Here is a 24306-nt window from a genome sequence, read left to right as displayed (position 1 = left end):
TTATTCATCAAGTAATATTCTTTTAAATTTCTCGTCCTGGTTTATAAATCCCTCCATGGCCTAGCCCCTCCTTGTATCTGTAATCTCCTCCAACCACAGCAACTCTGCAAGATATCTACACTCAATAAATTTTATACTCAAGCATCCCACTTTAAGTTGCTCTACTGTTAAGACAGCCTTTGGCTGTCTCAGCCACTAACCTGGGAAATCCCTTCCTAACCTGTCCCCCCTATCTTCCTTTGATAAGGGTTAGATCATCCGACCTAATGACTCCTCATATAGCTTGATGTCAAATTAGATTTTGTAATGCTTCTGTGAAGTGCCTATGAACATCTTATTACATTCAAAACACAAAACAATAATATCTTATTCGTATAAAATCCTTAACATTAAAAATCTCTCCTCATGTCATAGAACATCTTCCAAGTGAGAAGACCGATGGTGCATTCTTGCTTTAAAATAATCTCTCAATTTGTTTTGAATCTGCTGGGAGATGTCTGGCTAGCCTAGAGTGACACCATTAACAATGCTTCCTCTCTATAATAAAGCAACAAGTTCAGCACATCCAACTGCAGGAACAACTGGGATTATGAATCTGCCAAGCAAGGAATGATGTAGTTACAGATCTTCAACCTATAACTTGGTGCTTGCACAGAGCACCATCACATGACAAAATCCCCAAAGAAGTAACACATTTGAGGGAATTTAGTAAACTGTATTGATCCCTCTGAAACACCAAATAGTAATTCAGATACTGAAGCAGTCCATGTTCAAATGCAACAAGATCTGCACAATATCCAGACTTGGGCTGACAAGTGGCAAGTAATGCCATGTAATGGCAAGTAACAACAAGTCGCACCACACAAATGCCAGGCAATGACCATCACCAATATGAGACACTCTAACCACCGGCCCTTGACATTTAATGGTGTTACCATCACTGAATCCCCCACTGTTAACATCCTTAGGGTTACCATTGACCAGAAATTCAACTGGACTCACTACATAAACACAGTTGCTATAAGAGCAGGTCAAAGACCAGGAATACTGCAGTTAGTAACTCACCTCCTGACTCCCCAAAGCTCATCCACCATCTACAAGGCATAAGTCAGGAGTGTGATGGAATGCTCCCTACTTGTCTGGATGGGTGCAGCTCCAACAACACTCAAGAAGCTTAACACTATCCAGGACAAAGCAGCCCGCTTGATTGGCACCATATCTACAAACATTCAATCCCTCCACCATCCAATGCTCAGTAGCAACAGTGTGTACTATCTACAAGTTGCACTGCAGCAATTCACCAAAGATCCTTAGACAGCACCTTCCAAATCCACGACCACTTCCATATAGAAGGACAAGGGCAGCAGATATATGGGAGCACCACTACCTGCAAATTCCACTCCAAGCCACTCACCATCCTGACTCAGAAATACATCGCTGTTCCTTTGCAGTCGATGGGTTAAAATCCTGGAATTCTCTCCCTAATGGCATTGTGGGTCAATCCACAGAATATGGACTGCAGCAATTCAAGAAGGCAGCTCACTACCACCTCCTCAAGGGCAACTAGGGCTGGCCAGCCAGCGACACCCATGTCCCATGAATGAATAAAAAAAAGATATTTGTCCTGAAATTTTGCCCTTGACCTGCACATACCTCCAACATAATCACAGAGCAGATGCCAGATACTGGGGCAAAATGTGGCTCTGTGAGAATCTCAGCAGGAATTTCCAGACAGAAGCAAAATGTATATTGACCCAGTACATTTTGGGGATGTGTCTACACAATTTCATGAACTTCTCTAGGATTTCTGCCAAGTATGTAACTGATAAGACTCAATAAAATCCTGTTTGCTTAGGAGTGGTTTCTGATATCCTCCAAATGTCAAATCAGTCTCTCCAACAGTAAACATACATTACCTGTGCAGGCACATAATTAATGTTAATGTACTGGAATATTGTCCAAACTTTCCAGTTCATTTTCAGTGCTGTCCAGTATCCAGTCTGCATCTTATTCTTCAGTGCCTTCAGATTCTTCCCCTGTTAAAAACAATATTTCTGGTCATTTTAAATGGATCATTCCTCTCAGCAGAACTAATTGATATTAAAAAAACAGAATATTTGAAAAAAGAGTTCACAAAGTGAATTTTTAAGAGTTACTTTGGTTATGTAATCACAAGAGGAAACATTCTACATCAATCACCCACAAAAGGGCAGTAATATTTAAAAAGTAATATTGCCCAAATAAATTATTTTCTGTTGAGTAGTTCTATGGAATCTTTGATGTTCACCTAAATCACTGGAACAGGGAAAAGAATCCGAGTTTATCATTTAATCTGGATAGCATTTCAAGCACTTCCTTGAAGTTGCATTGAAGGATCAGTCTTGATTGTGTACTCAAGTCCTCATGTGGAACTTGAAACCACAACATTCTGATGTGGAAACACAAGTGCTACCAGCTGAGTCAAGCAAACACTAAAACCCTCCTCTTAATCCTATATTGTATCTTTTTTGAGGATCTCAAACTAAATACAAACAAAGGTCACTGTTCATCATTCATCCACTAATAAACCAAAAATACACAATCCTTCCCCCACCACAGAATTTTACTGGCTGTTGAGTGGCTAATATATGTTCACAATACAAAAGTTTATTCCAAATACATATTAATCCTTGGGTGATGTACTTTCTAACAGCAGTCCTAAATTTGCCTAGTATCAATTTGATCCTATACTCCTTTTCCAACTGTGATGGCCAAATTATACTGCCCATTTCTGAAGTGACATTTAAGGAGCCAAAGAAAATCTTTACAATTTGAATATCTAATTTGAGGTGAGATTGGCCCCTAAATTTTGTTTACTTCAACCAGTTCTCGAGTTTGGTCTTTCATGTTCACATCGGAGACAAGGCAATGGTAAATACTCTTAGTCTGCAAAACAAATATAAACCATTTCAGTCCTTGTTTTGCCTAAAATAAAATAATTTAATATGCCATTTTTTAAGATTTGTTAATGCCACAAGTAGGCTTACATTAATGCTGCAATAACGTTATGGTGAAAATCCCCTAGTCGCCACACTCCAGCGCCTGTTCAGATACACTGAGGTAGAACTTAGCATGCCTAATGCACCAAACCAATATGTCTTTCAAACTGTGAGAGAAAACCAGAGCACCCAGAGGAAACTCACGCAGACACGGTGAGAACACGCAAACTCCACAAAGACAATGACCTAAGCCAGGAATCAAAACCAGGTCCCTGGCACTGTGAAGCAGCAGTGCTAACCACTTGCCAAGCTGAAGTTCTGGGAACTAAGTTGATAAACCTTGTTAAGTTGTCCAGACATCTTTTGAATTTTGGTTTCCAGATTTAACTTCAAAGCATGTAATAGAAATCACAATGCTTTTCAGATAGATATGTAGACCCAAAGATTCTGTGGGATAAATGTGTGTTTGCTTTGCCACTGGTCTAGATTTGGTATTATTTTTAAAAATTGGTTAAAGATCATATATTTTAATATCCAAAGAGCAAGTTTAAATTAAACATTCTGTAGTCAAGTGAATTCTGTCTAATTAACTTCCTGCTATTATTTAGTTTGTATTTTTAATAAAACCAATTTTTAGTTTACAGCCGAATTCATCAGATCTGAAAGACCTGGCTCTCTCCAACACTGCCGCACTGTTTCTGCAATGTAAAGCTAATTACTGATTTTTTTGTTTACCACCAGTCCTAAAAAAAATACATTAAGTGATGAATCCACCTACATGATTTGATCATGATAATTTTAGAAGAATGAGGGGAGATCTCATTGAGACGTATAAGATGATGAATGGGATGGATAGGATAGAGGTGGAGAGACTCTTCCCGCTCAGAAAGGATAGTAGGACTAGGGGGCACAGCCTCAAGATAAAGGGGGGGCGGTTTAGAACGGAGTTGAGGAGGAACTTCTTCACTCAAAGGGTGGTGAATCTCTGGAATTCTCTGCCCGTTGAAGTGGTGGAGGCTACCTCGCTAAATATTTTTAAGACGCGGGTTGATGGGTTTTTGATAAGCGAGGGGATTAAGGGTTTTGGGGAGAGGGCGGGAATGTGGAGCTGAGCCAAGACAGATCAGCCATGATCTTATTGAATGGCGGGGCAGGCTCGAAGGGCTAGTTGGCCTACTCCTGCTCCTATTTCTTATGTTCTTATGTTCTTATAAGCAAATTCATCAATCTAACAAATAAATAATACAATCTACATGAATGGAAGGTGCACTACTTTCTTACAGCAAGTTATAAATGGAGTGATTCACTAAATGTTTACTTTTTAAAATGAATAGACTGCCCAATTCATCTAAAAATCAGAAAACCGACTACAAAAGTATAGTTTTAAGTGAGTTTAATTTAATGTTTCTGTGCTTGCGAGGATAAAACCTATAGTTAGATTCATTCAGGAAAAAGGAATTTTTATATAGAATGTCTTTCGAACTGTGGAAGAAAATGAGAGCACCCAGAGGAAACACACGCAGAAACAGGGAGAACATACAAACTCCATAAAGACAGTGACCTAAACCAGGAATCAAAACCAGGTCCCTGGCACTGTGCCACCAGGCTGCCCTAGTATGTCAAGCTGAAGTTCTGGAAACTGAGTTGATAAATCTTGTTAAGTTGTGGAAGCACTTTTTGAATTTTGGTTTCCAGATTTGACAGTGCAGAAGGGGGCTATTTGGCCCATCAAGCTTGCACCAATGACAATCCCACCCAGGCCCTACTCTTGTAACTTCTTGTATTTACCTTACTAATCCCCCTGACACTGAGGGGCAGTTTAACATGATCAATCAACCTAACCTACACATTAGTGGACTGTGGGAGGAAACCAATGCAGACACAGGGATTACATGCAAACTCCACACAGATAGTCACCTGGAATTGAACTTTGCTCCCTGGTGCTGTGAGGCAGCAGCATTAACCACTGTGCTATTGTGCTGCCCTTATGTAGGGGTTGGTCAAGTTCCAACTGTAATTTTATTGTGCTTAGAGAGGTGTGAAGAATAAGTAGAACTAGCAAGGCTGCTTAGCAATTGGGAATCCTTGTAAAGATTTTAAAAAGCTTTTAAATTTTAATCAGATTTGTTGCTAGTTGAACATATATGGTGAGGAAGAAGGCAGCTCTCACGGAACACATTTCTCAGCCTTGCTAGAAGAAAAGCCATACTACAGAGTAATGGTTAACAAAACAGATGTCGGAAATGTAAAGTCCAGCTAATTAAAGGAAAAGAAAGAAATGAAGAAAAGTTTTAAAGATGGAACAGATGAAATTGGGAACCAGAACAGTGTACTGTTTAGTAAAGTCACAGAATTGAAAAGGCATTGAATTGTGAGGCACCAAAAAAAAATCTGCAGTAAAGCTAAGATTTGTGAGAAATTACTAAGGCTTGAAATAATTTGAAATAATTGTAGAAATTGGTGGGTGGACTTTGGAGTTTGTGTAAAAGCCTTTAAGGCAAAGGAAAGTTGAAGGGAGAGGTGTTAAAATCTGAAAGCGAAACCTTGCTGGAACAGTGGAGGGAAAGCATAAAAGAACATTTGAAAATGTGATTTTGAAACTGGAATTTGAAATCACTCTTGTGGAAGCCGGAGTTCCGTGAGACAGGGTGGCTCGTGGTATAAGAATCACCTCAGGGGATTTTGACGAGAAATCCAGACATTCACTTGGGTTCAGAGAAGAGTGTGTCTTACCTCTTACACTGCTGCCTTACAGCACCAGGAACCCAAGTTGAATTCCAGGTGACAATGTCGAGGTTGTATGTTATCTCTGTATCTTGTGTACTTAGCAGGAACTGTGTGCGTTAATGAGACCATTGTAGCTTAAGATGTACTTTGTAATCATGTTCATCCTAAAACATGTGTAATTGTTAAACTAAGGGGAGAAAGGAGATTTGGGCTGCATGATGCTGCTGCCTCACAGCAACAGGAACCTGTTTTCAATTCCAGCCTTGAGCGGCCATCTGTGTGGAGTTTGCACATTCTCCCCGTGCCTGCGTTGGTTTCCTCTGGGTGCTCCGGTTTCCTCCCACAATCTGAAAGATGTTCAGGTTAGGTGGGTCGGACATGCTCAATTGGCCCATAGTGTCTCAAGATGTGTAAGTTAGATGGATTAACCATGAGAAATGTGTGGGGTTATGGGAATAGGGGTGCGGGGTGAACCTGAGTCAGATGCTCTGTCAGAGAGTTCGTGCAGACTCAATGGGCTGAGTGGCCTCCTTTTGCACTGTCGGGAATCTATGATAATCCAACTTTTCATGTTTAATTAATGTTTGTTTCTTGTCGTTAAATCTAATTAGTGGCCTTGTGATTTTATTTTTTCAGCAGATGTGGGCAATGTTGGGCCAGTATCTATTGTCCATCCCTAACTGTCCTCAAACTGAACGGTTTGCTAGGCCATTTCAGAAGGCATTTTAGAGTCAACTATATTACTGTGGGTCTAGTGTCACACATAGGCCAGACCAGATAAGAACAGCAGATTCCTTCCCTAAAGGACATTAGTGAACAAGATGGGCATTTATGACAATTGACAATGATTTCACAGTCATCATTAGACTTTTTAATTCCAATTTTTTTTTTGTTAAAATCAAATTTCAACATCTGCCATGTGGCATTTGAACCTGGGTTCCCAGAGCATTATCCTGGGTCTCTGGGTTACTAGTCTAATGATAGTGGTACTAAGCCACTGCCTTCCCCATGTTAGAATAGAATACCTACAGTGCTGAAAGAGGCCATCTGGCCCATCGGGTCTGCACCAAAATAGCATTGTACTCAGTCCTTCCCCTCCACTCTATCCCCATAAATTTACCATGGCCATTCCAGCTAACCTACACATCTTTGGAAACTAAGTGGCAATTTAGCATGGCTAATCCATCTAACCTGTACAATTCCCCAAGGCTGGAATTGAGCCTGAATCCTTGGTGGTCGAGACAACAGGGTTAACCACTGTGCCTATTCTAATATGAAATTTATTAATGTAATTTTACAGTTTTTTTATCTCAACCCTATGCTCATTCTCTCAAAGGTCCCCAAAACTGCAATCATTCTCTCTTACCACAACATCATTACACTTTCTTTCAGAGCACACAATAATATCTAACATTTCACAACTCCACACTTGATTTAAACATACAAGATTTTGAGCAGTCTTGACAGAGCCGGTATGGAGACGATGTTTCCTCTTGTGGGAGAATGAAAGTACTAACAGTCACTGTTTGAAAATAAAGTGTCCCCTATTTCAGTGAGAGGAGAAGTTTTATTTCTCTCTGAGAACAAAGAGTGTTTGGAACTCCCTTCCTCAAAATGCAGAGGAAACAGTGTTTTCAAGGCAGAGATAGATGGATTCTTGAGAAACAAGAAGGTGAAGGGTTACTGGGGATAGGAGTGAGATTACAGTCAGCCATATTTTTACTGAATGCCAGAGCAGGGGCTTGAAGGACCGAATGGCCTGCTGCTGCTCCTAGGTCATATATTCATAACTTCACACCATCTGTTGCAAATTTCACAGACACACAACCTCTTTCTTAGCCCTCTTAACCTTATATTAGCTTTTTTTAAGGGACCAATGACAACTTATCTAAGATAGGGTTCATCAAATGGCCAGAAACTTCAGACCCACCTCAAGTAGACTGATAACTACAAAAAAAAGAGCGAGGAATGCTGGAGCAAACATTAGACGGTCCAACAGAAGTCTCTTGATCTGGGAATAGGGAACATTGGATGGAATCAGTTTATCCAGATAGTGGTAAAAGTAATGACTTAGTGGGCCCGTGAAAACCAACCTGAAACAGAAAATAAAAGCATTTTTTTAGTGAAGCAAAATAACATGAAATATTTTATGTACTTTCTTATTAGGCTTCAAGAAAACGTTAGGAAAAAAAACTGTTAAACAAATCAGTCCATCTGTAGCAAAAATGACAGAAAGAAATCCCACAACACCAGCTTAAAGTCCAAACGGGTTTATTTGTAGCAAAAGCCGCAAGCTTTCGGGACAGGCTGTCGCTTCGGCAGGTGGCTGGGAGTTCCACCGCAAAAATGACAAGCAAGGTTACTGTTAATGGTCCATACAATTGAACTAAAGACCAAGCCTGAGAGAGTACAATGCTTACTAAAACAGAATTGGCACTTGAGAAGTTACAACTTCTCCTATTGTGAAGTTGTTCTGTATTTAGCAGAAGCAATACAACAAAATATGTACTATGATTTCAGTGGAAAATGTGCTGCAGAAGGCAATGTGCATTGTTAGGACAATGCTGCAGAGATGGCAGAAACAGTCTCTCTGGTGGGAAAGAAGAGGTCTGAAAACCCAATCAAGATCAAATAGGATTCCCATGATTCAAATAATCTTGTCAGGTTCAGCCTGAGATAATGGCCACAGAAGGGAATGAAATTAGTGACAAGGCAGCAGAGTTTGCTTTGGGACCAAAAGGCAACGTCTGTAAAATTTGGTTGAGTAACACCTAACTTTCTGGCACTACATGTGCTGTTTCAGTTCCAAATGGCATTCATGCACGCTCTGTCATACCCCATTTTGGTAAATTCACATGGGTGCAGGGAGTGGGCACAGATGTATACAAAATAAGACACTGATTTGATGCCAGTGGTATCATCATAGAATCCCTACTGTGCAGATGGAGACCATTCAGCCCATCAAGTCAGCACCAACTCTCAGACAGGCTCACCCACCCTTCTACATACGCATACACATTTAGCATAGCTAATCCCCCCAATCAGCACATCTTTGGACACGAACGGGCAATTTAGCATGGCCAATCCACCTAACCTGCACATTTTTGGATGCCACCCCACATTAAATCCTGGCCTTAGGTGCACTAGTTGTGTTCCCCTGCAGCCCAGCATGAAGAATAAGTAGAGATGCCAGAAAGAAAGACAAGCTACTCAGAGGTGGGAGAGACTCTCAGTTGGAAGTCACATTAGCCCAGGGTCTACAGGAAACAATCTTCTTGCCTCACTTCAACAAGGAACAGCATACCATACATCTCCTACTTCACCAAAGGAGGTCATCACTGAACTCTGCCTTTTGAATTGCAGTTTTACAGTAGGATGAGGAGAGCACTGTCAGTGGCTGTGACCAAAGCATCAGACTCATTCCAGGCTGGAGCAGGTGATCTTTGAAACACCTCCCACTTGGCCATTTATTATTGCATAAAGAAGGTCACTGAGGCTCTGTATGCAAAGACATCTGGATACATTTCATTCTCTTGTACCAGAGGGAAACAGAGCAATCATGCAGCATTGTCAGGGTTACATGCCTTCCCTATTGTGCAGGTCAATAGTCAACATCTGGCAGTCACAATGCCTTTATTCTCAGCAGTTCATCTCTATTTGAGCCACTTGTTGTTGAACAAACAAGTTTGCAAGATCGTACATAAGGAAAGCAATACTGCTACATGAAATGTGGAAATCTGTTGAAGCAGAATATTGAGGTGCTCATACAATGCTTTTGCTGCCTCAAATCACACAGCACACTGCACGATTTATCATAGTTTACAACATGCCTCATGCTTTACAACCTTGTTATAAACGCAACAAGGCGTAAGGCACATAGCTAAGGAGCAGGAGCATGAAGTGGAGGAGGAAGCATCTGACTGCAGAAGTAAACTCAGGCATAATTCCCCATTTGCTAACAGTCCCACACCTTGCCTACCCTTTCTTACTGACCATCACAATGTCCTCTTACCTCAATGCTGAAATAGGAGTAATCATAAATAAAACATTCTAAAATCACCTTTGTAAACCAACCCTTCCAATATTCCTTACTGACATCAACTAATCAGCCATGGGCATTCCCTTAATGTCTGTCTCCTGCACACCCTTGCCAAAGAAATTTGGAGCTCCAGGTAAATAGGAACAGATACAGTAAATATTTAAAAGTTGAATTGAATATTGGTCTTTAAATCTAGGTTAGAATACAAGGTGGGTAAAGATTTGTTAGAGAAATTTCCAAGTTTTGTTGTGACGAAGACACTGAGATGAGGCTGTTTTGGTAAAAACGGTTTATTGAAGAGTTCATTTGTCCACTTTAACACAATCTCTGTCAGTGCTGGCTGACTCTTTAAATATTCACTGGACTATAATTAACAAGTTAATATCCAACACTTATTAACCTCATTACCCTAAACTACAAGAGTATTTTACATGCATCAACAGAACCTATTAGATATTGTAAAGATCCAGAACAGAAATTCCAAGATATATCATAAAGCTAGCCTTGACCCCAACTTCTACATTTGATTTTGACATTAGAGTGAGATCAGGTGTTTCATTCCAGGTATGATTCAAGTAGGAAGCTGTTACCAAAATAAACTTCATTACGAATTTAGTTACATACACCCTTCTTCAGAATTAGTTAGCACAAAAATAAGTATGTTCATGTGATGTTAGATTTTTAATATTTCTGGACAGAGATCCAGATAGCAATTTTCAAAACAGCAACTCTCAGAGAAAGATTCACTATCATACAGCAGAATCTCCAAAAAAGAAACTCATCTCCTGCCAGATTCCAGTCTCCAACTTCAGTGAGGGGTAAAGAGAACTGCTGCACTTTCTCAAATCCACAAGCAGCATCTAAGCTTCAATATTCTGTGTAAACCTAGATTTCCTGTCACATGACCACACCTACCAATCATCCCAATGAAGCCCCAATCTGCAAAATCCCACTGGAAAACAGCAGAACAGTACTAATTCAGATTAAAACCAACATTCCAAATATTAGAAGTAATTATGCTGTTGCATCAACAATACAGGGTGTCAGTAGACAGAGCAGCTCCAAGTGCATAATTCTGCTACAACAGATCATGCACATTCCGTGCCCATTTGGCACCGCAGGGATGCATTATAGACCCCAATAATCACATTTTGATTTGATGTTTTAAGTTCCCTTTGCATTTCTGTTCCATTTGGGCTGTTCCCCCTCCTTTTGGGGAGCTGCCCCTTTTTCCTTTGTTCCTAAGTTCTTTTGAGTTGGTTTATTTGGTTTACCCTAAAAGATCATCCTGCTACAACAGATCATGCACGTTCTGCACCTATTGGACACCACAGGGGCTGGGTTGCATTATAGACCCCAATAATCACATTATGATTTGGTATTTTAAGTTTCTTTTGTACTTCTGTTCTGTTCGGGCTGTTCCCCCTCCTTCTGGGGAGCTGTCCTTTTTACTTTGTCCCTGAGTTCATATGTTGGTTTATTTGGTTTGCCCTAAAAGACAAAAAAAATCCTGCACAAGAACATTGCTCAATTATTTGTCACAACACTAATAGATTCCCCCCTCCTTTATTTGACACAAAAACATGAACTACTCATATGAAAAATAAAAACGATAATACATGTTATCTTATGGTATAATCACTGTTTAACAAACTCCATACTCCCCTGATCTTGAAAACAAAAAATAATTAATAAAGTTACGACATGAACATTTCCTTGTTCTCATAATCCATTATAACAAAAGGCATCTCTCTTTGAAGATATCCAACAATTTCTTTGCTCAAGTAGTTCTTTTTGTGACTGCAAAATCTGACAACTGGTAACTTGTGTCGACCCATGTTATTTTGGAAATCACCTCTCTTTACACATTTCTTTTATACTTATGCGATCGATCCTCAATTTCTTTTCTGTAACACTCTGTCTCCTGGACATTGTCCCAGAACAAATGGTGATAGTAGCATTCTGTAAGCACATTTTCCCTGGTTGTTCCTTTTCTAGGAGTTCCTTTAAAATCCTTGATAAATACATAGCCATGAATGTCACTTCTACCAGTGTAGTGTCTCTGCAGCCAAGGTGTTTAGAAGTACTTTTTTATTTTCTTTAATTCCCAGATAATTGAGCAACATTTACTGTTTCTTCCCACCAAAAATATAATAAATCATGTTGTACTTGAACAACTATTGGTAAGGTTAACATGGGAGGAGTCACTAAAAATGACCAATCTCATATCATGGGTCACTGAGGTCTGGAAATCTGAACATCCATTCTTCAATGTCTTATTTGCTTTTAGCAATTCCCTAACAGTAGTATATATCAGCATGTTGCTCAATTCTGACAATATATCACACATTTAGTCTAGTTTGTGTATATAACCAGTTTAACTGCTCAATCAAGAATCTTGATTGATTTGTTCCTTCCTGGGTTGTAAAGTTTTCCTGTTGAGTGGATTTGGCCTGATTTATTTGGGATCTTATGAACATTCTCATATTGGTGCACATTACTCTGCAGTCAAAAGACCCCATGAAGAGCCAGCAAGTTTGCTGAGGAGGTTGTTTTGCTGCTGCCTTGTCCAGATGTGTTTTGCATGTCAGTATTCAGTCAGAGGTAACACCAAGATAAAAGATATGTTAGTGATTCAGTCTCTTGCCATTCAGGGAGATGTTGTGTTCCCTTTCAGCACTGACACTATGTTAGTAGATTACACTGGAGACTATTTGTTGTTGCTAGGCTGAAGGCGCCATACCTTGCAGTAGTTGGCCAGCTTTGCAACATTATTGTTTGGTGTTGCCTCTAGTTTAGAAAATGTCTGGAGTTGGAGAAGCAGCTATTGTCAGCACAGATGAATTTTCTCAGACAAGGTGGGAGGCAGATAGTTGATATAGAGATTGAAAAGGCTGGGGCTGAAACAGATCCCTGAGAAAGCCCATAGGACTGTTTTCTCCAGGTGTGTGTCTCATCACCCATGCGGACCTTAAACCATTGATCTCAAGAATGATAGGTTGAGAATGACAGCACCTGTTGAGAGGTTATTTTCAAAACCATTTCTATGAAGGCAGTAGGACAAGAACCTGGTTCCAAGTGCTTTGCCTTCACCAAAAGAAAACTTGTTCAGCGTTCAGAATTTTCTTCACTTTTGGCTCCATCCACTCTAAGATGAGATACCCTGGACTTTTCAGTACAGAGAGCAGAGATATTAGTTAGTAGCTTGAAGATAGTTTTGGGAGCTGATAACTTTGCACACATGCCAGGATTTAGCAGTCTTCAGTCACAGATAACCCTTGAGGAATTGAGCCAAACAGTGGTAGATGCGTCTGAGGAATTCAAGAAAAATGTTGTCATAGTGAGCCACAGTGCCAAGCTTGAGTTTTTTCTTGTACATTATACAATCCCATGACAGTGAAGGCTTTAGAGCATGACCTGAAATTGTAATGCCTTCAAAAATCTCTCCAATCAGTCTTCATTTGCTTTTTCACTTCTTTCCCCAAGCTACCTTTCTCATTGCCGGGCTGCTCTAAGGTGGAGTCGGAGCCTCCAGCATTTCTGGCTGGAATGGATGAAATTCAAGTTCCTGGTGGTCTCTTCCCATCTAGCTCAGTGGGCAGGGTCCAAGGAATTCAAGGGTGGTCATGGATCAGTGTTGAAGTCACACCATCCGTCAGTACCCGGTAAAACCTGGGGAAACTGAGTTCAGCAAGCTCAGGCTTCAAGAATCCTACTATTACTACACCTGAAACCACCCACTATGGGTGGCTTCCCTCCACTCACTAACTCCTTATGGTGTATATGCGACCCTATTTCCAATATTCACAATTGATCTTTGTGATAAATGGCGTTATCCTGATCTTTATTACCACTTGGTCTGCCCATTATCTATCACAATCTCTTTTTCATACATAGCATGTTACAGTGCAGGGGAAGGCCATTTGGCCCATCGAAAACAATACTCCCACCCAAGATCTATCCCCGTGACCCAACGTATTTACACTGCTAGTCCCCCTAACATGAATGGGCAATTTAGCATGGCGAATCAACTTAAGGTGCACATCTTTAGAGTGTGAGGGGAAACTGGAGCACCCAAAAGGGAACCCACACAGACACGGGGAAAATATGCAAATTCCACACAGACAGAGATCTGGAATTGAACCTGGGTCCCTGGCGCTGTAGGGCTGCAGTGCTCACCACTGTGCTACTGACCGTGTGTGAAGTGCATGGTGCAACTTTAATTTCCATCTTCCGTTCAGGTTCTGTCAATGTGCAAACAGTGCCAATACACTGCATGGGATGTACTCTAACAGTTTGATTATTGTTTTGCCATTAGTACCTATAATCCTTCCTAAAACTCTCCATTTTTTTGCCCTTCTCTTTCATAACAAGACATGACCCAGGCTTAAAATTTATTCCTGATGACCTGATTTGATACTTCAAAGCTCCCTTGATTTATTTTTCTGAAACCTCAGCCTTATTAAATGCTCTCCTCCCTGCATGCATGACTTTTGACAGTTCTGCAAAAAGAAAACTAACAGTAGTCCCCTCCAAAGCAGGGTCGGACCCATAATATTTCAAAGTATACTGGTACTCCTGCCTTAAACTAATCAATAGGGGCTGTAGCCTTCAACCATCTGGAGCAAGTTTTCTTGCGTGTACTGCAAGAAACTGAGAGCGGTTGTCAATTTACAATTTGGTTGATCGGTTAAAATTTTTCTGAACATTTTGCATGTCACAGTGTAGGATGATTTCTCTCACACATCCCACTTCTGAATAGGACTGCCTGCTGCTGTGTGCATTGCTACAATATACAAATTTTCACACAGACTCCTGAATTCACCATTGGCAAATAGTCCATTAAGGATTTAGCTGATGCTCCCAGCCTCCGTTCCTATATATCTTTCCATTATTTTACCAATACTTATGTTTTTTTTCCCTAAAGATCACTATTATCAAACTGAATTTAATCACAAGATGGAATTTTCCAATCCTGCCTGCCATGGAATTGTAGCAGGCGGGTGTGGGCCATGCAAAGGTCCATTGACCTCAGATGGAATTTTCCAATCTTGGGGCAAATGCAGCTAGAAAATCCTGACCCCTATGTCTAAAAAGAATTGCCCTTTTGTCCTATACTATGAGGCTACTATTTCATTAAAGTCTCTTGCTAGTGGAAGACTTAGTACTTGTCAGAAAAGTGGAGTTGGTTTTAAGCGATCTTTATTTGTATTGGTAAATATTAGAAACAAGTTATAGTTTTAAGTTAGAGTCATGTTCGACAAAGGCATTTGCACCTGGGCATTTTGGTTTCTCATAAAACTGCATCTATTGTGCTTCTGAGGTGAGTAAACAAGCTGGCAGAAATACAAAGTTGTTGCTTAGCAACCAGAGGCACCTTTAGGGAATGTTGCCCTTACCTAATTGCCCTCGAGAAAGAGTTGTGAGTCATCTTTTCGAACTGTAGCAATTCATCCAGTATGGGTATACTCACAGTGGAGTTTGGTAGGGAATTTCAAGGTTTTGAGCCGATGACAGCAAAAGAACAGTGATATGGTTCCAAATGAGGATGATGTATGACTTGCAGGTAGTGGTATTCTCATGCATTTGCTACTCTTGTCCTTCTAGGTGGCAGAAGTCACGGGAAAGTGCTATTGGCAGAGTCTCGGTGAGTTGCAGCAGTGCATCTTATATGAAGTACAGACTGTTTCCACTGTGCATGAGTGGTAGAAAGAGTAAATAGTCACCTTGATGGACAAGGTACCAATCAAGCAGACAGCTTTGTCCTGGATGGTGGGGAGCTTTTGAGTGTTACTTGAGTCATCCAGGTAAGTGAGGACATCCCAGCACACTCCTGCCTTGTGCTTTGTAGATGGTGGGCAGGCTTTGGGAACTCAGGGAGACCTGTTACCCACCAAACAATTTCCTGCCTCAGATCTGCTCTTGTAACCATAGTACTAATATGGTTGTTCCAGTTCAGTACGCTCAATGGTAACCCCCAGTTGATGGTGGGGGATTCAGCAATAATAATTATACTAAATGTCACGCGGAATGGTTTGATTCCCTCTTGTTATAAACGATCATCCCCGGCACTTGTGTGGCATTAATGTTACTGTGCATCGGTTTTCACAAAAAGGGCGAAGTTGATGTTGTGGCTCAGGAGAAGGAGGGTTATACATTGGTACCTGTGTACTAGTTAAGCCTGGCCTCCATTATCTCTCTGGTCTTACTGATCTTCCTCTTCTGTCTTTAAATAGGCAAACAAAAGGAAATTCTAAATGTAAAGTCCTATGTCTTTGCTGATGAATTTATTAACAAGAAATAAACAAAGGACACAACGCTTGGAACAAGGTAAAGAAAAACAGACTATTTTCATTAATTGAGGGGTCTATAATGAGTAGCCATGAATACAACATTAAATCAAAGAGTGATACTGGAGTTATTTCCCCCTACAGTCACCAAAACCAAATGACACAAAAACATGGGAAAATTCTAAGCCCAGGAACATGCTTATTTTGCTCAAATAGATTTAAGTGTTAAAGTACAGGCAGGATAACTAGAACCTTTACTTATACAAACAGTATAACAAGCAAAATGCTGGTGATAGACATACACAGTGGCCAAATACAAAGGTATGTAATGGGGTGCTAGTATTAGCCAAATCCGTCCCTAGCATTATCTACATCTCCAAACAATGCTGTAAACTACTGTGTAGACAATACTTAGTATCCTGCATAGCATGAATGTAATATCTAACTGTGTTGTGTCTGAATAACAACTGCAATAAAATTTTACAGGCGAGCGAATGTAAAAGCAAATTCAAATATTATACTTAAAGGCAGAGTTGAAAACAGAATACCATTGTTAAATCAGTCTTCTTACCCAAATACTCCAAATCTAGCTGGACCATCAAACGTGAGACTCTTTGTATTTGACTCCTTACCTCGCTGCTCCATAACTTGAGACAAAATATTTCCAAGTCCTGAGAGAATGCCACTGTGAGGAAAAAGCAGTAAAACAAATAAACACATTAATTCATCAGGCAAATCTCCTTTCTGGGCCTAGAAAGACAAGGAAAGCTGAATTGGAAGGCAGTGGAAGAATACACACATGGGGCAAATTTTCCCATTCCAAGTCGTAGCAGGCAAAGGGCAGACCATGGAAAATATAGTTGACCTCAGGTGGGATTTTTGGGTTTTGGGTCTAGCGCGGCTGGAAAATCCCACCCATAAGTCAAGCATTAATTTTTAATTTCTACTGTGATGACATTGTGCCTTTAAGAAATGTATTTATATAACATTGGAGGAAAGTGTGTTCCAGATTTCCACTATGCTTTGTTTGACGAATTCCTGAATCACCCTGAATGACCAAGCTCTAATCTTAAAGCCATACCCCAAACACTTCTCCCTATTCTAGACATCTCTATATGAGGAAATCTCTTCCAATTTACCCTACCGATTTGTTTAACCATCTTGGATAACCTTTGAACTTCTGTATTCATTCAGTGGCACGGTAACACAGTGGTTAGCACTGCTGTCTCACAGTGCCAGGGAGCCAGGTTTGATTCCCAGCTTGGGTCACTGTCTGTGCGGTGTTTGCACATTCTCCCCGTGTCTGTGTGGGTTTCCTCCAGGTGCTCTGGTTTCCCACAGCCCAAAAGACATGCTGGTTAGGTGCATTGGCCATGCTAAATTCTCCCTAAGTGTACCTGAACAGGCACCGAAGTGTGGTGACTAGGGGATTTTCACAGTGACTTCATTGCAGTGTTAATGTAAGCCTACTTGTGACACTAATAAATAAACTTCAAATGTGGCCTATGCAATCAGTCCTCAAACTTTAGCCATTTCAACTGTATCATTCTTTCAAATACCTCCAAGGGCAATATATCCTTCCTGAAGTGTGGTGTCCTGATTGAAGTCTGATTAAAGATCAGTAATATATTGCTGTAATATATTTTCCCTTTTTCAGATAAAGACCAACAGTTTATTAGCCTCCTGAGGAAAAAAACTATTTTAAATTCAATATATTTTGTTCACCAGCTTTTAGCTACTTATATGCTTGGACCTTGAACTCTCTTCTGATCCAAAGTTCCTAGCTTCATACCATTACAAAAAATATTCCGATTTTGATCAAAATGGGTGATTACATGTTTTCTCACATTAATAGTTTAGGTGATTGGGCCGGATGGATCATCTTCTCCGTGTAACTTTCTGTTCCCATCTACACTATTCACTGTTTCTCTTAGACTCTGAGTGACACCTTTAAACTATCACTTCTGAGTCAGAGGTTGTGCGTTCAGTTCAGACTCCCTCTTCACAGTCCTAAACATAATGTTGGCTGCTTCTTCAGCACAGTACTGAGGGGTACTGCCACCTTTCATAATATGAAACATCTACCCTTCCTGCGCCTAAAGCATTTTGAAGTAAGGTTGGTGGGTTCTGCCTGGTATCGTGAGAGTCATGAACCTCAACAAACATCACTAAAATATTATCTGCGCAATAAGTGCACTCCAAATACTTAATTGACTGCAAATTACCTTGGGATGTCCTGGGGGAGTGAAGGGTGCTTTATAAATGCAAGTTAAGTAGGCGTGACATGTTTGTTTGTTAATAATTAATCAGAGGCCTGTAGGATTGCAAAGGGGTTGGTTTTCTGATGTACCACAAATAAATACCCACTCTTCATCCAACCAGTGCAGAGATTACCTGAAACAACTTGATGTACAGCAAGTACTCTACTACTCATCTAATCTGTTCTGTACCTGATCTGGGAATATTTGATGGTGACAACCAGGACCAAAAATTGGAAAGTTCTCAATTCTCTGTAATTATATCCTCTGAGAAAAAAACCACAGGATTCCAGCATTGATCTTTGGTGATTATGGTAGTTGATAGATGATAATCTTAGAAGTTAATAAGTCAAGTGGCTCTGACAGTAATTAGTTCTACAAGCTTGGCTTTCTGCATACTGTAGTTATTGGTAACCTCTGTTTAACTTTATTTCTGCAAATATTGTCAGTGACTCTGTGGTTAATGATTAGTTATAATGATAGTGACCCCTGTGTTCTGGAGTTTCACATAGAATCCTACAGGGGAGAGGGAGGCCATTCGTCTCATCAAGTCTGCACCGACCATAACCCCACCCAGGGCCTATCCCCATAACCCCATACATTTACCCTAGCTAGTCCCCTTGATACTAGGGGGCAATTTAGCATGGCCAATCCACCTAATCTGCACGTTTGGACTGTGGGAGGAAACCAGAGCACCCAGAAGAAACCCACGCAGACATGGAGAGAATGTGCAAATTCCACTCAGACAGTGACCCAAGCGGGAATCAAAACCGGTTCCCAGGTGCTGTGAGGCAGCAGTGCTAACCACTGTGCCTCCCCAGATTTAGGTTAAAATGTGTGATTTCAGTGCAATTCAACTAATTTCTCCTCCAAGGGTTCCACTGCTGTTGAATGTTATTGGTACTAAAACTGCACGAAGAATACATGTGCTTCAATTAAAAATCATTCCAGCCTCATTTCTGTAAAACCTTACCAGCAAATTTTTGCACAGTAATAATAATTACAAGTAATTATTACTTTGATAATAATCAATGAATCAAAAAATACAAATTTGCTAATAATTCTTCCCTGAATTTTACCCTTTTGTCAGCTTCTCTCCTGAAGCCATTCTTTGCTGGGATGGTTGCACCATATTGAAGTGACACATCTTCATGTGCACATCTAGGCGTGAAATCATGGGACGCATCAATCCTATCCTCACCCAATGTAAATTTCTTTCCAATAGGAGTCACTACATTGAAATTGGATTTTATTCATTCATTCACAAATGTACTGGCGAGTCAGTACTTATTGCCCACCCCTAATTGCCTTTGTGATGGTGAATTGTCCTTGTGAACCACTGCATTTCCTGTGGTGAACAGATTGCCACAGTGTTACCAGGGAGGAAGCTCTAATATTTTGATGATTCCCAGCAACAATGACGGGATAAATTTCCAAGCCAGGATGTTGTAAAACTTGGAACAGAAATGGGAGTGATGGGACTTGCTATCCTTGTCTTTCTAGGTGATAGAGATCACAGATTGAGGAGGTGCTCTCATAAAAACTTGGTTAGTTGATGCAGTGCATTTTATAGATGGTCAATCGAAGGCTGAAGGCTCTGGGGTTGTCAACTCATCAACACTGTCACTGTTAATGAAGAGCATCCAAATCCCAGTCCATGCCTTTCCCAACCCCAATGTGTCTTGTAATTAATGTTCAACATGAAAGAATACTAATTCATTAGCTGCGAGAGGCAATGGTGGAAAACAGCAGACAGTTTATTTGCCCATGTTTGAGATTTCATGGTCTCCAGAGTCAACGTTGGAAACTTCTTGGGCTATTCCTTCCTGACTGTATGGCACCTTGTCCTCACCTTTGATGGTGGAAGAGGCTGGGATGTCAGCTGAAATGAATGATTCTCTACATATGACTATGTCAAGTTATTACTTGACTAGTTTGTGAAACAGTTCTCTCAATTTGGTATTAATCTCTAAATGTTAGTAAGAAGATCCTTGCTGTGTTGACTGGAAAAATATTGCTGAAGTTGAAATATTTGGCAGACCTTGCAACCTATGGAGAGAGAAACAGACTCGTCGATCAGTGTGGGAATTAGGAAGTTACTTGCGAGGCCAAAAAAATTAGTGGCTTTCTCAAATTGGATTGCTATCCTCCTGTCCTCATTTTACTGACATAAAGGGCGCAAAGCCTATTTACGCAGAAATGATGATATTTAAATATATTTACCAGGTTTGGCAGAGTTTTCCTGCCCTCCAGGATGCTTTCCCCCCTTGCCAGTAAGACATCATGCCGGTGAGAATCACTGTTGCTCTGCAATAGTGGTGATCTGATATCATGACAATGCTGAGAGGAGCGGAGGGAACTAGGTCCATTGTCCATTGAAGCCTCTGAGTGGCCAGGGGCATGGCCAGACAGTGTCCCTTGGACACAATAAGTGTCATGATGTGGAGATGCCAGCATTGGACTGGGGTAAACACAGTAAGAAGTCTCACAACACCAGGTTAAAGTCCAACCAGTTTATTTGATAGTAAACTCACAAGCTTTCAGGGTTTGCCCCTTCCAGGTGAATGGAGAGTTCTGGCCTCAGACAGAGCATATAAGAACACACAGAATTTGTGTGCTGTTATATGCTCTGTTATATGACGAAGGGGCAAACCCCGAAAGCTTGTGAGTTTACTATCAAATAAACTGGTTGGACTTTAACCTGGTGTTGTGAGACTTCTTACACAATAAGTGTCCCAGGGTAGTGCCAAGGGAGTGGGACATAAGTGGGGTGGGGTATGCACAATGATGGGTGGGTGTGAGCTTGGTGGTAGTCTTGCAGGGGTTTGTGGTGAGGGTGGGCCATGTCAGAGGTCCACTAGGGGACTCATTGGAAGGTCCGAATGTCCCGATGCTCATGAGCTGTGTTGGTGTGGAGGGTTGGGAGGAGGGTAACAATGTTGCCAATGATGGTGGGGTGGGTGGGAGGAGGTCTCCCCATTCACTAGCAGATCAGGGTGCTCTGTGCAATAGTGCCCAAGCACCTCTGAAGCCACCTTCACCTGTGTACTTGGGTTCTGCCCTCCCCCCCCCCCCCCCCCCACTGGCACAAATCTCCTAACTGTCACAAAAATCGACAAAGTGTCGAAAGTTTGCAGTGCTGAGCTCGCCCAAAAGACTGGTGTGGATGACTCCTGTTTTCACACTGTTATAGCACTTAGCTGGGATGTTCTGGCTGCACTTGCCCCAAAACCGGAAAATCCTGCCCAAGGTCAATGGACCTTCACAATGGTACTATCCAGTACCATTCCTGTGGCAGGCAGGACGAGAAAATCCCCCTCCCCCAGAATTTTGGGGGAAAATTATACCCAACATTTGTGACAAAAAAGCAAAGAACCCAAAACATTAACTTTGAGTTTCTGTCTTTACCTGTGCTTCAGGATCTGCTGGGCATTTCAACATTGAGATTAACCACATAAACTTTCCCCGTTCAGGAATTCTCCTCTTATACCTCTTTCTCCTCCAAGATTCTCCACAAAGTCTGCCTCTGACCCTGTTTTCTCCTTTGATTTGGTGCCAATTTTCGTCGCACTGAAATACTTCAGGGCGTTTCCCCCTGTAGAAGACACTATCTACAAATACTAGTTTGTTGTGTTGTTCAGCGGTGTACAAGGCAGGTGAAATATTTAACATCAATGTCGTGGGAGTACAGATTGTATGGAGAGGGAAAAACCACCATGATCAGCTTTATCAAGCAAACAAAAGCTTCTCCAGGCCTACTGCAGACAACCAGCAGAACCAATGAAGGGATGCGAGACATTTTCACCTAAAATGAATGCTTAGTCTACTAATTCTATTGCATAACATGTGTCTATACTCTGTGTACCCTCTCCCAAACTGATCTGTCCAGAGATTAGACATTAAAGCTACTAAAACAAAAGAATGCACACTTAGGCGGAGATGATTCTGGGAGACTTCCGGGGAGGTTTTACGATTCGAAGGTGTAGGTATAAACTACACACGAATAAATGATTGACAACTACAAACTGCCCTCAGCTGCCCAACACTCAAGCTCGGAACGAGAAGGTAAACTGTTCAAATTTAACTATTTAATACAGGGGTAACGAGTGTGTAAGAGCATGAAGACAATAGTGCTAGTGTCAGCAAATTCAAAAAAAGCTGGATTTGTTTTACAAAATAAGCAATTAAGTGATGTGTAATATAAGGGTTATTTTTAGAGCTATGGCGAAATCCATCTTTTTTTTAAGCTCTGTACACTTCTATACAATTCCTGGCCAGGTTATAGGAAGATGTGTGGCATGTTGTGAAGATAAACTTGATTCACACCATCCGTTCCGTAGCGAAGCTGCGATCCATGTCTTCCTCAGTCTCCAGTGTTACAATGTTTGCGGTTCATCTTTCACATTCGCTACTTTGATGCCCTCTCAAATAATTATAATTGGTCATCTTCCTGAGCTAATAAAACACTCCGCCGTGAGGAAAATGTGCCACACCGATCTTTCTGTTTTGAGAGTATTTTGCCGATTTGGGATGTGATGAAATTGATGAAACCTCAGAATAAACCAGCAGCTGCTGGCTGGCATTTCCGTAACACAATCGGGTTAAAATATGCTTTACCTAGTGATTGACTTGGTCAGGATCGGGTACTTCTTTAGCAGGAACAAGTACTGATGCAGCAGGATTCGGTGCAAAGGCCGATCTGGTGTGGAATGGCCCGACATGATTGAATTGAAGCAATTTCTACAAGCCCGCACTCACGCCGTTTCCGTCGACTTTGGACTGAACTGATACATGGTCGGCCGGCTACCGTAAATAACCGCAACTGCGTGCCAACTAATCTCGATCCTACTTGCGGAGAATTATTGGAAACCAGTGCTGTTTTGTAGGCAATTGCGTCAGGTCCGTGTAAACACTAAGATTGTTTTGTCAAAATAATTCCTAGTATGTATGCCAATTAAGTACTTATTTTTTAAAAAAACCATCTACCATTTGATCATGGGATGTGGGCGACCCTAGCTGGACCAGCATTTATTGTCCATCCCTGAGGTCATTTCAGAGACTGTGGCACTGGAGTCCAGACCAGATAAGGATGACAGATTTCCTTCAGTAAAGGACATTAGTGAACATTTTTACAACAATGGTTTCATGGTCACCATTAGACTTTTAATTCCAAATATTTATTCAATTCAAATTTTACCATCTGCTGTGGTACAATTCAAATCCAAGTCCTCAGAGCATTAGTCTGGGTTTAAAGTTTATTTGTTACTCACAAGTAGGCTTACGTTAACACTGCAAAGAAGTTACTGTGAAATTCCACTAGTCGTCACACTCCAGGTCAATGTTCAGGTCAATGCACCTAACCAGCACGTCTTTCAAACTGTGGAGGAAACCCACACAGACACAGGGAGAATGTGCAGACTCTGCATAGACAGTGACCCAAGCCAGGAATTGAACCCAGGTCTCTGAGGCAACAGTACTAACCACTGTGCCACGATGGGTCTCTGAATTACTAGTCCAGCGACAATACCACTGTGCCATAGCCTCGCCCTGAGCAGATTGCGCATAGCTATTATTCATTATATACAGTTAGGATCCCAGCTCATGTTACCACTAAGCCAACTGGCCATGGAACACAGCTTGATAGATCCCAACTTTTATTTTTTGTTTAGAAATGTGGAAGGTGGCTACCGAATAGAGTCACAGGAGTCAACTGATGAACATTTTAACAAAATAATAAAACATGCATTAAAGAAGGGAAGAACTATGTTACACTACTTCACACCAACTATATATTTACAGATGTAACCAGATTCGTAAGGATAATACAAGTTACAATATCCGCTCTAATGTTCACAGTAAGCATACATTGTAACCAATAGGCAAACTGTGATCAGACACCCATATTCTGAAACCTCGTAGCAGGTGCCACCAAAACAACTCCTAAGGGTTTCTCATCAATTCTCCCCAAACACTAGTCACACTGTGAGGCAATGGGTCACTGTTTTTCTCAGAAG

At 41.0% G+C, this 24306-nt stretch overlaps 1 protein-coding gene across 1 annotated transcript in view; it reads right to left on the bottom strand.

Moving 5' to 3' along the window:
• The window catches only part of pxmp2 (peroxisomal membrane protein 2), a 34124-nt gene extending 10981 nt beyond the window's left edge, over nt 1-23143 (bottom strand). The window contains exons 1-4 of the mRNA XM_080208185.1: nt 22910-23143; nt 16606-16719; nt 7636-7798; nt 1917-2036 (exon numbers count right to left, since the gene is read on the bottom strand). Of these exons, the coding sequence (XP_080064311.1) occupies nt 1917-2036; nt 7636-7798; nt 16606-16719; nt 22910-23013 (501 nt within the window). The 5' untranslated portion in view covers nt 23014-23143. The remainder of the gene's footprint in view (nt 1-1916; nt 2037-7635; nt 7799-16605; nt 16720-22909) is intronic.
• Nucleotides 23144-24306: the final 1163 nt, after the last annotated feature.

This window comes from Carcharhinus amblyrhynchos, chromosome 20, assembly GCF_965287045.1.
Source record: "Carcharhinus amblyrhynchos chromosome 20, sCarAmb.v2.hapA, whole genome shotgun sequence".
Classification (NCBI taxonomy): Eukaryota; Metazoa; Chordata; class Chondrichthyes; order Carcharhiniformes; family Carcharhinidae; genus Carcharhinus; species Carcharhinus amblyrhynchos.
The sequence above is the reverse complement of the archived record's forward strand: the minus strand, read 5'-3'. Positions and strand labels throughout refer to the sequence as shown.